The 10,808-nt window shown below is 32.8% G+C and overlaps 3 protein-coding genes and 2 pseudogenes across 4 annotated transcripts; 1 reads left to right on the top strand and 4 right to left on the bottom strand.

The window, feature by feature from the left end:
* On the bottom strand, positions 1–916 carry LOC104790098 (uncharacterized). Its single transcript, XM_010515794.3, has 2 exons — positions 325–916; positions 1–239 (listed from the first exon to the last, which is right to left on the bottom strand). Exons 1-2 carry the CDS (start codon positions 787–789, stop codon positions 153–155), a joined length of 552 nt encoding a protein of 183 aa, XP_010514096.1. The 5' UTR covers positions 790–916; the 3' UTR covers positions 1–152.
* Positions 917–1,399: 483 nt separating this feature from the next.
* On the top strand, positions 1,400–2,247 carry LOC104793860 (uncharacterized). The gene is made up of 4 exons (XM_010520285.1): positions 1,400–1,439; positions 1,521–1,604; positions 2,040–2,065; positions 2,110–2,247. Exons 1-4 carry the CDS (start codon positions 1,400–1,402, stop codon positions 2,245–2,247), a joined length of 288 nt encoding a protein of 95 aa, XP_010518587.1.
* Positions 2,248–3,300: 1,053 nt separating this feature from the next.
* On the bottom strand, positions 3,301–5,775 carry LOC147942133 (uncharacterized; annotated as a pseudogene). The gene is made up of 8 exons (XR_015560271.1): positions 5,541–5,775; positions 5,138–5,377; positions 4,825–5,028; positions 4,652–4,744; positions 4,364–4,465; positions 3,900–4,196; positions 3,759–3,809; positions 3,301–3,664 (listed from the first exon to the last, which is right to left on the bottom strand). The product of XR_015560271.1 is annotated as an uncharacterized LOC147942133 (transcript).
* Positions 5,776–5,786: 11 nt separating this feature from the next.
* LOC147942134 (uncharacterized) lies at positions 5,787–7,836 on the bottom strand. The gene is made up of 3 exons (XM_087455713.1): positions 6,962–7,836; positions 6,547–6,870; positions 5,787–6,463 (listed from the first exon to the last, which is right to left on the bottom strand). The coding sequence occupies exons 1-3, from the start codon at positions 7,240–7,242 to the stop codon at positions 5,788–5,790; spliced, it is 1,281 nt and encodes a 426-aa protein (XP_087311839.1). The 5' UTR covers positions 7,243–7,836; the 3' UTR covers position 5,787.
* A 421-nt stretch (positions 7,837–8,257) lies between these two features.
* LOC104793862 (disease resistance protein RBA1 pseudogene) lies at positions 8,258–9,098 on the bottom strand (annotated as a pseudogene).
* Positions 9,099–10,808: the final 1,710 nt, after the last annotated feature.

Below are 10,808 nucleotides of genomic sequence, written 5' to 3' on the forward strand. Positions count from 1 at the left end.
TATCACATACTCTATTTTCCTTTATTTATTTTTTTGTTTGAATACTTCTTTCATACACATGAAATTAATATATTTGTATAACAATCACGCAACATATACTGTATACCAGTTGGTCTACTCTGTAATCCAAGTATATACATACTTCTATATCGTCACACGATTCGAACCACTCGAACTCTGCGTCGTGATGATAACAACTCGTTCAATCTCCCAATTTCAACCATAAGTTCTTTTATTTTCTACAAAATCACAAAACTTCCAATTAAAAATCTAGAATTAATAAATTTTTACTTAGAACTCAAAAGTTAATTAATTAACACAAACCTGATCTTTCTCTCTGAGCAGAAGAAGCAGAAACCTCAGCTTCTCTTCTTGTAATCGTCTCCACCATCTCACGACCTTCACGTAAACAAGGCTCAAGACCAACGAGAAACCACCGATGATTGTTAATGACCAAAGTACACTTCTTCTTGTCAGGTAACTACAACGAACCCTCTCCACGGCCTGGAAGAAGCACACTGAGTCCTTGATCAATCGCGTTTTGGCAGTATCGATCACACGCCACGGAAGCCAGAGACTCACGGCAGAGGAAGATTCACTTTCTTCTTCTCCGTCGTTGTCATCATCATCGTCGTCGTCGTCGGTTGGATTTTCACGTAGATGGCTTGGTTGTAATATCGGTGAGTTTGGAGGGGTAGATGCGTCACTTGATGGAGATTTGGGTGAGGTTTTTAGAACTACCCAATCGCTAAACTCTTCTTCTTGCTCTGCCTCCTCTGCTCTGTCCATAATTTTGGATAATGTTATGCTTTTTGTGTGTGAGTTGTTTGGTTCGGTTTTTTTTTATATATGACGTCATTTCAATGATTTTCTCAGAGAATTTTAGAGTCTTTTAATAAATAAAAAATCTAATAACGACGATATTTTTGCTAGCTGGGAACAAAATATCTAACAGAGTGATAATGACACTATTGGTTTTTAGACTCTCTACGATTTCTCTATATTCACAATTAATTATTTTTAAAAGGTAAAAAAGCTATCAAATTTATTTGTTTTAGCAATATAATATAAACTTAAAAAATTTCAGATGAATTTATACATATTCATTAGACAGATCAATTGTAAATGATTTTTTTTTTTCTTTTTTAAAAGAAACTATATATAAATCAACATGTTATTTGATGATGACATGGATATTTTGGTTAAGTAGTTTTAAAATTTTAATTAAATTTATTACTTATAAGCATGTTTGTTATTTCGTGCTTTGGGGTGATCAAAAACATTACACATGACTATATAATCAGAATTAAATGGCTAATTACTTCTATTTCGAATCTTTTCTTATACTAACGTCTTCTCTACGCACGTCATTGTTTAGATAAAACCTTAAAATCAAAAAATGGTTACAAGAATAGTGCATGAATGGTTAACATACATAGGTATGAAGTTTTATGATCTGTTTTCTGTTTTTCATATTTTAATATATATCATTGTATAATCTTTACTTTTAATGTTTGCAGCTTCAAAAGTTTATGGAAAACTCAGCTTAGGAATATCAGCAGAGGAACCAAACATTCCTATTGCTGGTACTACTTTAAGATCACGTGGTACGTACGTACGAATTAAAACTTAGGCAAATTTAGGTGAATGACGCACAGTGGCATATAAAAGTTTGCCAGATAACTAAATCAGCTGGTGCAAATGAAAGTAGATATATCTTTTCAGGTGCGTTGATAGAGAAAGACTAGTTGTGACATAAATTCAAAACTAGGCGTGATAAAATAGTATCAGAAAACCATTGAAAACAAAATTGATATTTTATTCATCAAATAATTAATTAGTTAGCTGTTTCAAAGTTTTATAAAGTGGCAAATTTTTCTAATCACCAAATCAATGTTATGGTGTAATGATTTTGTTGCATATTTGTTTATTCAACCGGTTAATATTTAACTAATGAAAGAATTTTCGTTTTGGATATCAAGGAAAGCCGAGCTTAGAATCTCGTAAGCTAAAGGGAATAAGATTCAACGTTTCGAAAGGTCGATCAAGAGTAGACTTTGTCTTTGTGGACAATGAAGCACAAGAGATAAAAAAAATGAAGCACAAGAGATAACAAATGAATCACAAGAGATACCAAATGTGTCTACGACATCACAAGAACTTCCATCTTCATCCGCTTCTCCTACTACTTTAACAGCGCATAGTAGTGAACGTTCGAATTCACTACGATCTATAGTTATTCAATAAATATAGATCTCTATAATCTTATTTACAGTTAAATTTGCAAGAAAATAATAAAAAATGGTGATATCTTTAAGGGATATTTATGTGAACGGTATTCAATGGGTTTTCCTAAACCTATATTCAAGTAAATCAATTTTTCTTTTCATAATTGACGTTTACTCCATATTCACCAAACTTCCTAGAGATTAACTCGATACTATAATAAAAGGTTCAGAAAAAAAAAAATTAGCCATAAACTCACAAGAACACTCAAAGAACGGCAACAAACATGCGTCCTCTTGTATCACCTTTCGAGATTCCAGTTAGTACTCAGACTTAAATCGATTTTGATTATCGATTAAATTGACTAGACAAGTGGTTTTTTATTACTTCTAATTCTATAGGTAGTTTAAGTGAGAAGTTAGCTCAATCTGAGTAATGTTATAATTGTTTTTATCAAAAAAAAGTAATGTTATAATTGTTTTTATCAAAAAAAGTCTTCAATATGTGTGAAAATCCTAGAAAATAGATTATTATAATACAAGAAACGAGGTTGATTGGGTCATTTATTTTGCTTGATTACATCAGTTTTTGATTGATGCAAACTAAATTACATCGGTTGTTTAAGTGACTCTGATATTAATGACTGTAATACTTTGGGTCAGTTTAAACAATTGATGCAACTATTTCCATCAATTGATGGAATTGATGTTAACTTGTGTCACTTGAATAAATGAAGTTAATTTTAATATCAATTAGTATAACTGATATAAATATTTGTATCGGTTATGACAATTGATGTTAAATATTTGTATCAATTTTTCTAATTGATGTAATAATTGTATCAATTATAAATAAGTGACATTAAATTTACTGTCAGTTTTTATTAGTGATTGGAATCATAGTTTCATTTATCATGAACTGATATTAATTTTTGTATCACATGTAAATGACACTGATGTATTGGTTTTGGGTCATTTTTTTAATCGACCATAAATGATTTACATCATTTGTAAATGATATTAAAAGTTTTTTTTAATTAAATTATATACAGAATTAAAATATGCATAATATACATATTAGTATCTTAATTGCAAATCATTATATTAGTGCAAATTCCAAGACAAATAATCCACTAAAACACATCGTCTAAATTTATAAAACAGAAATCCTAAGAGAAGTTTAAACTAATAAAAGTAGAAAAAGATGAAGATATGTTTATAACAAAGATAGGTCAACTAACTCCATGCCCATTGCCTGAAAATCCATTGTTGTTCCGACCATTGACGTTTCGGCCATTAGTATTCCACTGTTGCCATTCAGATGATTGACGTTCAGAGCCATTGATGTTCAGACCATTGACGTTCATGCCAATTTCATTCATATCATTGACGTTCAAACCATTGCCATTCTGGTTTTCATTGAATTCATTTCCTCTTTCCTAAAAAGAAACATGTATCACCAAAAACCCAATGTATTACTCATTTATAAACATGAGTTCTCCACAAATTTAAAACTTAGAAAGTTATATTTACCTGAGAAGATGAAGAGCTTATTATATTCGCATAAGTTGCCCATGTAGGTGCCTAAAATATTAATACAAATATTAGAGTTAAAACAACTACAAATTATTGATGCCACATAATCTGTAAGGAAAAGAATATCATAACATATACCTGATCGCTAGTAGTTGTACTCAACAGCTGTTGTAAGATTCCTGTCAGATTTTTAACATTATTCTCTAATGATGCCATCTTTGTTCTCATCTGAACAACTTCAACATTCTCAGCCTCAGTTCTTGCTGCCGTAGAGCGCTTGAAAAACTTTGAGGGAGTAGGTCCACGACCAACACAACGTACTCTGCCAGAACGCTCTGGACCAAACACTTGAGAATATTCATCATCCAAACTAGCTGGCATATTGCTTGTGACTTGCGTTGATGGATTTTGGGTCATCAAAATTCTTAGCTCATCCTAGCAATTTCAATTAATATATCAAGAACATGTACAGTCAAACCACAAGTAAATCCATATAAAATACAATCTCACATTTTCATAATATCGATAACTATAAAGCTTGCTAACCATCTACGTTACCCAAAACACTAACAAAGAATATTATTAAAAAGAAGGAAACTAACCGCATGCCTTTTAGCCTCCTCAGTTACGAAATTTCCATCAGATTTCTTGCGAGTCTCGATGAAGAATTCTGCTCGGCATGGTGTTTTTCCAGTCACATTTTTCTTTATTCAAAAGCACATGTAAAATCATCAAACAATGTTAGTTCCTCCTGTTTACACATACGATACAATAAAGGGTGACAAGACGATAAAAACAACTAACTAACACTTACATAACAAGTAATTAAAAGTAGAAGAGAACTCAAGAAACATATACCAAACAACTGACATTAATGATTGGTTACTCACAATTTCACGTCTTTTTCTAGCAAAACTCTTTCTCCCACATGAATGAGGCATGGTATGGTTGCTTCGGCTTTTGATGTTTCGATCTCGTACTCTCTTGAATCAAATTTTGACAAGATGTTATTTTAAGCTAAAATAGCATTTAAATATATAAATAATCAGTATAAAAACTATACCCTCCACTTATCAGTGAACCTCGTGGTAACAAAGTCATGCCATTGGTCTTCAGGTATATCAGTAGGACGATTCTCCAATGTTTGAGCTTGATCATTTTGTTTATAATCTCTCCAAAGACGCAATTTTAAATCTTTACACCTGCTTCCTAGTACACCAATCACATAATCCTTTCTTGTCTCAGGATCATCAAACCAAAATTTGTTCTACAAAAATTACGAGAAGTTCTTGGTTAGCTATACTTGAAATGTATGACACACAATAATCCTTAACCCTTATTAAACGAAAAGAAATTTACAAAATGAAAGTGTTTACCTGGATTACTTCCCATGCCTTTGCTTTTTTTGTGAGAACTGAACAATCTCCAATCACTGTAGTTAATGGGTAACAAGTTCACATCAGTACTCAGCTGACCTAACCATGATCCAAGTAAGCCTCCAGAATCTTCATCAGGTTGACCGCTATCTTCATCGAAGTGAACAATCACTTTACGATCTTGTAACTTCCAAACATCTTTGGTTGTCAGCATTTGGTCTTCTATGTTGTTATCATGATCTATTTTAACAAGTAGAGCCCATACATTAAATATATTCACATTTGATATACGTAGTAATTTAGTAAAATTCCTTAGTAATATATAAAGAATCTAAGCAGGTTAAAACTAGAGAGTCATTTTTCACAAAACTTATGAATAACAAAGTACTATATAAAGAATTACCTATCAATTGAATTTTCCATTTGTAACTTTTGCATTCCTGAGCAAGTCGCGGAGGAGAACTGTAAACCTGCTCCAAGTACTGCAAATCTTCTGGTGCTTGTGTCTCTGATTCGGTGAACTGCACTGAATCACTCATCATGGAAAAAAATAAAGAAACATGTAAGTAACTGATGGAAAGAAAAGGTTCATAATGAGATTGAGAGGAAAACATCAATACAATATACAAGAGTCATATTTATATGATGCTTCAATCAGTCTCCAGAGATGCGGCGGAGGCTGAATTATCTGGATCTCCCATGTCATATAAATCTCTAGGCTGAACAGTAACAACAAACTCCCATTCTTTCTCGTGTGAGTCTTCAACGTAATATACCAGTCTTGCTTGTGAAGCCAATATATATGGCTCATCATCATGATCATCCCCTGTGTGTAACAAGCGTGAAAAATTAACCATCTGATGACCGTAGGGATCTGCTTTATATCCTCGTTCATTGCGAGTATCAGCCCATTTGCATTTGAATAATACAACTCTAAAAGTCTCATAATAGTTCAGCTCTATAACTTCAACTAATTTTCCGTAGTAAGGTACATCTCCTGCTCTAGGGTTACAATCACGAGAGCTTGCATAACTCATTGTTTCAGCAGCCACATAAACACCGCTAATTTGTGTTTTAAGACTATCTTCTCTTGATATTGTGCGAAATTTAAAGCCATTGACATTGTAGGCTGTATACTTCACAACCTTATCAGATGGACCTAGAGCTAAGCACCGTAAATCTTCTGTGATATCATCAATGTCATTCTTCTCAACTCTCTCTTTGACCCATTTTGCAAAATTTATGTGTATTTCTCTGTCAATATCAAGAGCACGGCTTCTCCTATTCCGACGAGATTGCTTTCTTGCTAGCTCAGTTCTGAATTTCCTATATACACAACTATATTAGCTTCTACAACAGAGAAGATAAAGACGATAAATCCACATTGTCATTGAATGATACAAACTTACTCTCGTAAGTGATCAAGAAGTCGACAATTGACCAATATGTGTCGATGGGCTTGCAATCTCTCCACATAAGTAAGAGTATGAACATGGCCTGCTCCAACAAATCTACCGGAATTTGGAAAAATAACTCCAAGTTCAGAGTTTGGTCTAATACTGTTGTTAACTGTAGGATGATCATCAACCCGGTTTCTCCGATTAAATCTTGTCTCAATATCATCAAGATACATTGAGCAAAATGTCAAACACTCATCAGCTAAATATTGCTCACATATGGAACCCTCTGGTTTAGCACGATTACGAACATATGATTTGAAATGTCCAAGTAACCTGCAGATGAGTGAATCAAGTCCTAGTCAGATGACTGAATGGCCAAACATATTTATATATCTAACTTATATCCAGCTGAAAGAAAATTCACCTCTCAATCGGATACATCCAACGAAATGGGACAGGTCCACCTTTCTTAGCCTCCTCAGTGAGATGTACTATTAAATGTACCATCACTGTAAAAAATGATGGAGGGAATAACATTTCCATTTGACATAGAGTCAGCACAATACGCTCTTGTAATTTATCAAGACCATCCTTATCGAGGACTTTTGCAGATATATCACGGAAAAAGTGACATATCCCAACAATGGCCGAAGTCACTTCTTGTGGCAGTAAGTTCTGAATAGCAATTGGCAGCAAATCTCTCATTATCACGTGACAGTCGTGACTTTTTAAGCCAGATAACTTTTTGTTATTAAGATCAACACACGTTGAAATATTGGAAGCATAACCATCAGGGAATTTCACATTTTTCAAAACATTTAGAAAATGTCTTTTTCATGATTACTCAGAGTAAAACACGCTGCCTGATACTTCTCATTATCATCAGGCCACAAATCAGGACGTATACCAAGCTCCCGAAGATCTTTTCTAGCACTAAGATTATCTTTTGACTTGCTTTTATCATCTAAAACTGTGTTGACTAAATTGTCCAACACATTCTTCTCTATGTGCATGACGTCCAAATTGTGTCGTATCATAACATATTTCCAATAAGGCAAGTCAAAAAGTATACTCTGTTCTTCCATTGTTGACCATCACGTTTTTGGATGTCACTTCGATCTCTCTTTCTCCCAACTTGACTAACTCTCTTGCCAAAAGTAACATTCACGTTTTCAAGTTGATGCAGTACTGTAGAACCTGATGGTGTAATTGGTGGAGATCGGGTATCTATTGTTCCATCAAAATCAGCCATATTGTGCCGATAACTATGATCTAAAGGAAGAAAACGACGATGACCCATAAAACGAGGATGACCCATATAAGATGACAAATATATATTAAGTATATTATTATTTTCGACTATAAAATTTACAAAACTATAGGTACAATATAGCCAAACACAAAAAAAACTATGACCCACTGATTATCAATTCATAATAATAATACATTACTATCAATTCATAATAATAATACATTACTTAGCCCTTTTTCAAAAAAAAAAAAAAAATACATTACATATGTATTAATTCTACCTCTGGGCAAATTAGCCAAAATTGAAAGTGACCGGAACCGAACATATGAAACCGACCTGAAATACCCAAACGCCGAGACCTAATAAATTATATGAAAATATGATTACAAATTAGTTTAATTTGAACCATATAAATTAACAAAAAAAAAAAAAAGAGCATATAAATTAACCCATGCATGCCACTGTTCTTTACGTTGTAGGGAACTGAAAATTCCTCACTTTTATTTTTAATATTTCCCCCCAAAATGATTTCTCTTCTTCTTCTATATCAATTGCTTCTTTAACTGTCTTAACCTCCTTAACAATCTTGTAGACAAAATCGGATTCAGAGCTGCCAAAATATATCGGATACTTTAATCCATCAAACATCCTTTATATATTTATTAATAGAGCGTACAAAAAAGCAAGACGAAAACGTACCTTTCTTCTGAAGACAAACCCATCTTATCGCAGATGGACTCCAGGGCTTCCAACCAATGTTTGATCTGATCTCTACTAGAAGAAGTTGTAGAAACTAATTCCGCGAGCCTCCAGAAGTTTCTACCAAACTCATTGTCACGTGTTGGTTTTTTAACTTCTTCTGCCGTTACCTTGTAGAAGATTGGAATCACTCGGAGCTTTCCTTGATCCACAAGTTTCTTCATCATCACCAACTCATCCATGCACCACCTTGACTCTGGATACCTATAATACAATCATTATGATTCTTGAATCTTATGTGTTTTTATATATATATACATGCTGGCATATATGTATATACACATAACACATCTGAAGTAAAAATACATATTGAGAACGTGAAAGAACAGCATGCAAACCTAGAAGAGAAGATGGCCAGTGCAATGCTCGACTCTTCAATTCTCACCAAGAGATGTTTGAGGTCTTTGCCTCTCTGCTCGTATTTGTCTATGAAGAACTTGATCCCGTGCCTCTCTAAGGCATCGGTTACGTGGCTAAGAAAGTTGTACCGCAGTTGCTCTCCTCGAAACTTTAAGAACACTTGATGGACCTTACTCGGAGAGACGGCCATGCTCATGGGATATAAAACGGCCGACGGCGGAAATTTTGAGTTTGTTTGACCGTCATAGAATGAGCAGGGACAAGACTCAGCATCAAAACGCGGCAATGGGGAGCTATAATTTGTTGAGCCGCGGCCAGATTTTAGTGAAAATCTGGAGGCCATATCTAAAGAGACTAATGTGATAAGAATGCAGCCTATGATCGTGTTGATGAAACAGGTATGCCTTGGTTTATTGGGGTTTCTCCTCAGTATTTCTTCCTCAGTAATGAAAATGTCATTATTCTCTGACATACCAAATCTTCTATCACCTGAAAAATTAAAGGAAATGGCATCATCATTGTCTTTAAAGATCCAACACATGTTAGAGAGATACTAAGATACCACAACACAAGTATTCACAATATCACACATAACAGCAACTTATAAGACCTCTTGTTTTGATGGTATCTCCGTTTGAGTTGAGATTTATTTGGCTTGTAATCACTGCAATTATCTTGTTCATTTTCACCGGAGCTCTTAAATAATCCGCTAGGCTACATTGGGCCCCAACCAAAAGTCGAGACTAATCAACTTAAGTCATGAATGCCCAAATTACAAAAACAAAAAACAGTTTAAAAAAAAAATATACGCGGTCTCGAGTTAAGAAATCTCTTGTTTCTGTGAATGTTCCTCATTCGCTTCTATTCCATCATAAATTACTAATTAGAGTAAGTAAACGTAGTTGACAAAAAAAAAGTAGCAAGTAAACGCCTATGAATAGAAAAAAGTAATTATATTCCTCTTTACACCCTTCACTATAACCAAGACGTGTCACACTCACACATCCTCTGTGTTCTTCTCTAAAGTGATCATAATCTCTTTTTTTAACTAAATCTTTTAAAAGAATCGTATTTTTTCTTTTCATAGACGTTTATTAACTCCAACTTAGGTCTTGTCAACCCAGTTTTAAAACTTTAAAAATGTTTAGAACTTTAAGCCTCAAAACTCATGCTTTAAAACTAAACAATTTAAAAAAATATTCTTTTTTCTCCTTTTTTATTAAAAAGCTTTCTAAAAGTATATATAAATATTTTATATATTTTATTTTTATAAATTAATTATTCTAATTTTTTTCTCTTTCTTTTAAGATCCATTTCAATAATAAATTTTATTTTTTCATCATTATCACTAATAATACTATGATATAGTTTATGAAATTTATGATTAATAATAGAATAACATTCAAATAATGCATTGATTAGGTTAATAGATTTTTGACTACTGATATAACTACTCAATAAAAAAAACATTCAAAACAATTTAAAAAACTATTGATATTTGCCGGAATAATCAATCAAAAAATCACATATTTGATTGACTTATATTTTTTAAAATTTTAATTTATCATTAATAAAATTTATTTTATCATTAAAGTGCTATATGAATTAATTTTTGACATAATATATATTTATTATTAATATTTATAATAATAATAAAAATGACAGATACAACTTTAAAAGTTGTTGGTAAACAATCAGATTTTAACAGTTAAAGTTTCTACGGTCACAACATCTATAGCCAAATTCTCTACAGCTAAATTTTTTAAGTTAAAGTCTTTACAACCAAAAGTAACAACCGTTACCAATCACGCTTTAATCTTCTTATATTCTCTCTATTGCAGGGTTAACGTCTGTTTTACTTATGACGTTAAAAATATAACGCCTTCTTCTACCTATAAGT

Source organism: Camelina sativa, chromosome 6, assembly GCF_030686135.1.
Source record: "Camelina sativa cultivar CO46 ecotype springtype chromosome 6, ASM3068613v1".
Lineage (NCBI taxonomy): Eukaryota > Viridiplantae > Streptophyta > Magnoliopsida > Brassicales > Brassicaceae > Camelina > Camelina sativa.

What these genes read in the sequence shown, in the direction of transcription:
- LOC104790098 (XM_010515794.3), bottom strand. Translation starts at nt 789, where the DNA reads ATGGACAGAGCAGAGGAGGCAGAGCAAGAAGAAGAGTTTAGCGATTGG. An exon ending in TGCTCAGAGAGAAAGATCAG is followed by an intron (nt 240 to 324) that starts GTTTGTGTTAAT and finishes GTGATTTTGTAG; the next exon opens with AAAATAAAAGAACTTATGGT.
- LOC104793860 (XM_010520285.1), top strand. Translation starts at nt 1,400, where the DNA reads ATGGTTACAAGAATAGTGCATGAATGGTTAACATACATAG. An exon ending in TGGTACTACTTTAAGATCAC is followed by an intron (nt 1,605 to 2,039) that starts GTGGTACGTACG and finishes ACGTTTCGAAAG; the next exon opens with GTCGATCAAGAGTAGACTTT. An exon ending in CAAGAGTAGACTTTGTCTTT is followed by an intron (nt 2,066 to 2,109) that starts GTGGACAATGAA and finishes GAAGCACAAGAG; the next exon opens with ATAACAAATGAATCACAAGA.
- LOC147942134 (XM_087455713.1), bottom strand. Translation starts at nt 7,242, where the DNA reads ATGAGAGATTTGCTGCCAATTGCTATTCAGAACTTACTGCCACAAGAA. An exon ending in TGGATGTATCCGATTGAGAG is followed by an intron (nt 6,871 to 6,961) that starts GTGAATTTTCTT and finishes ACTCATCTGCAG; the next exon opens with GTTACTTGGACATTTCAAAT. An exon ending in CTTCTTGATCACTTACGAGA is followed by an intron (nt 6,464 to 6,546) that starts GTAAGTTTGTAT and finishes TTGTGTATATAG; the next exon opens with GAAATTCAGAACTGAGCTAG.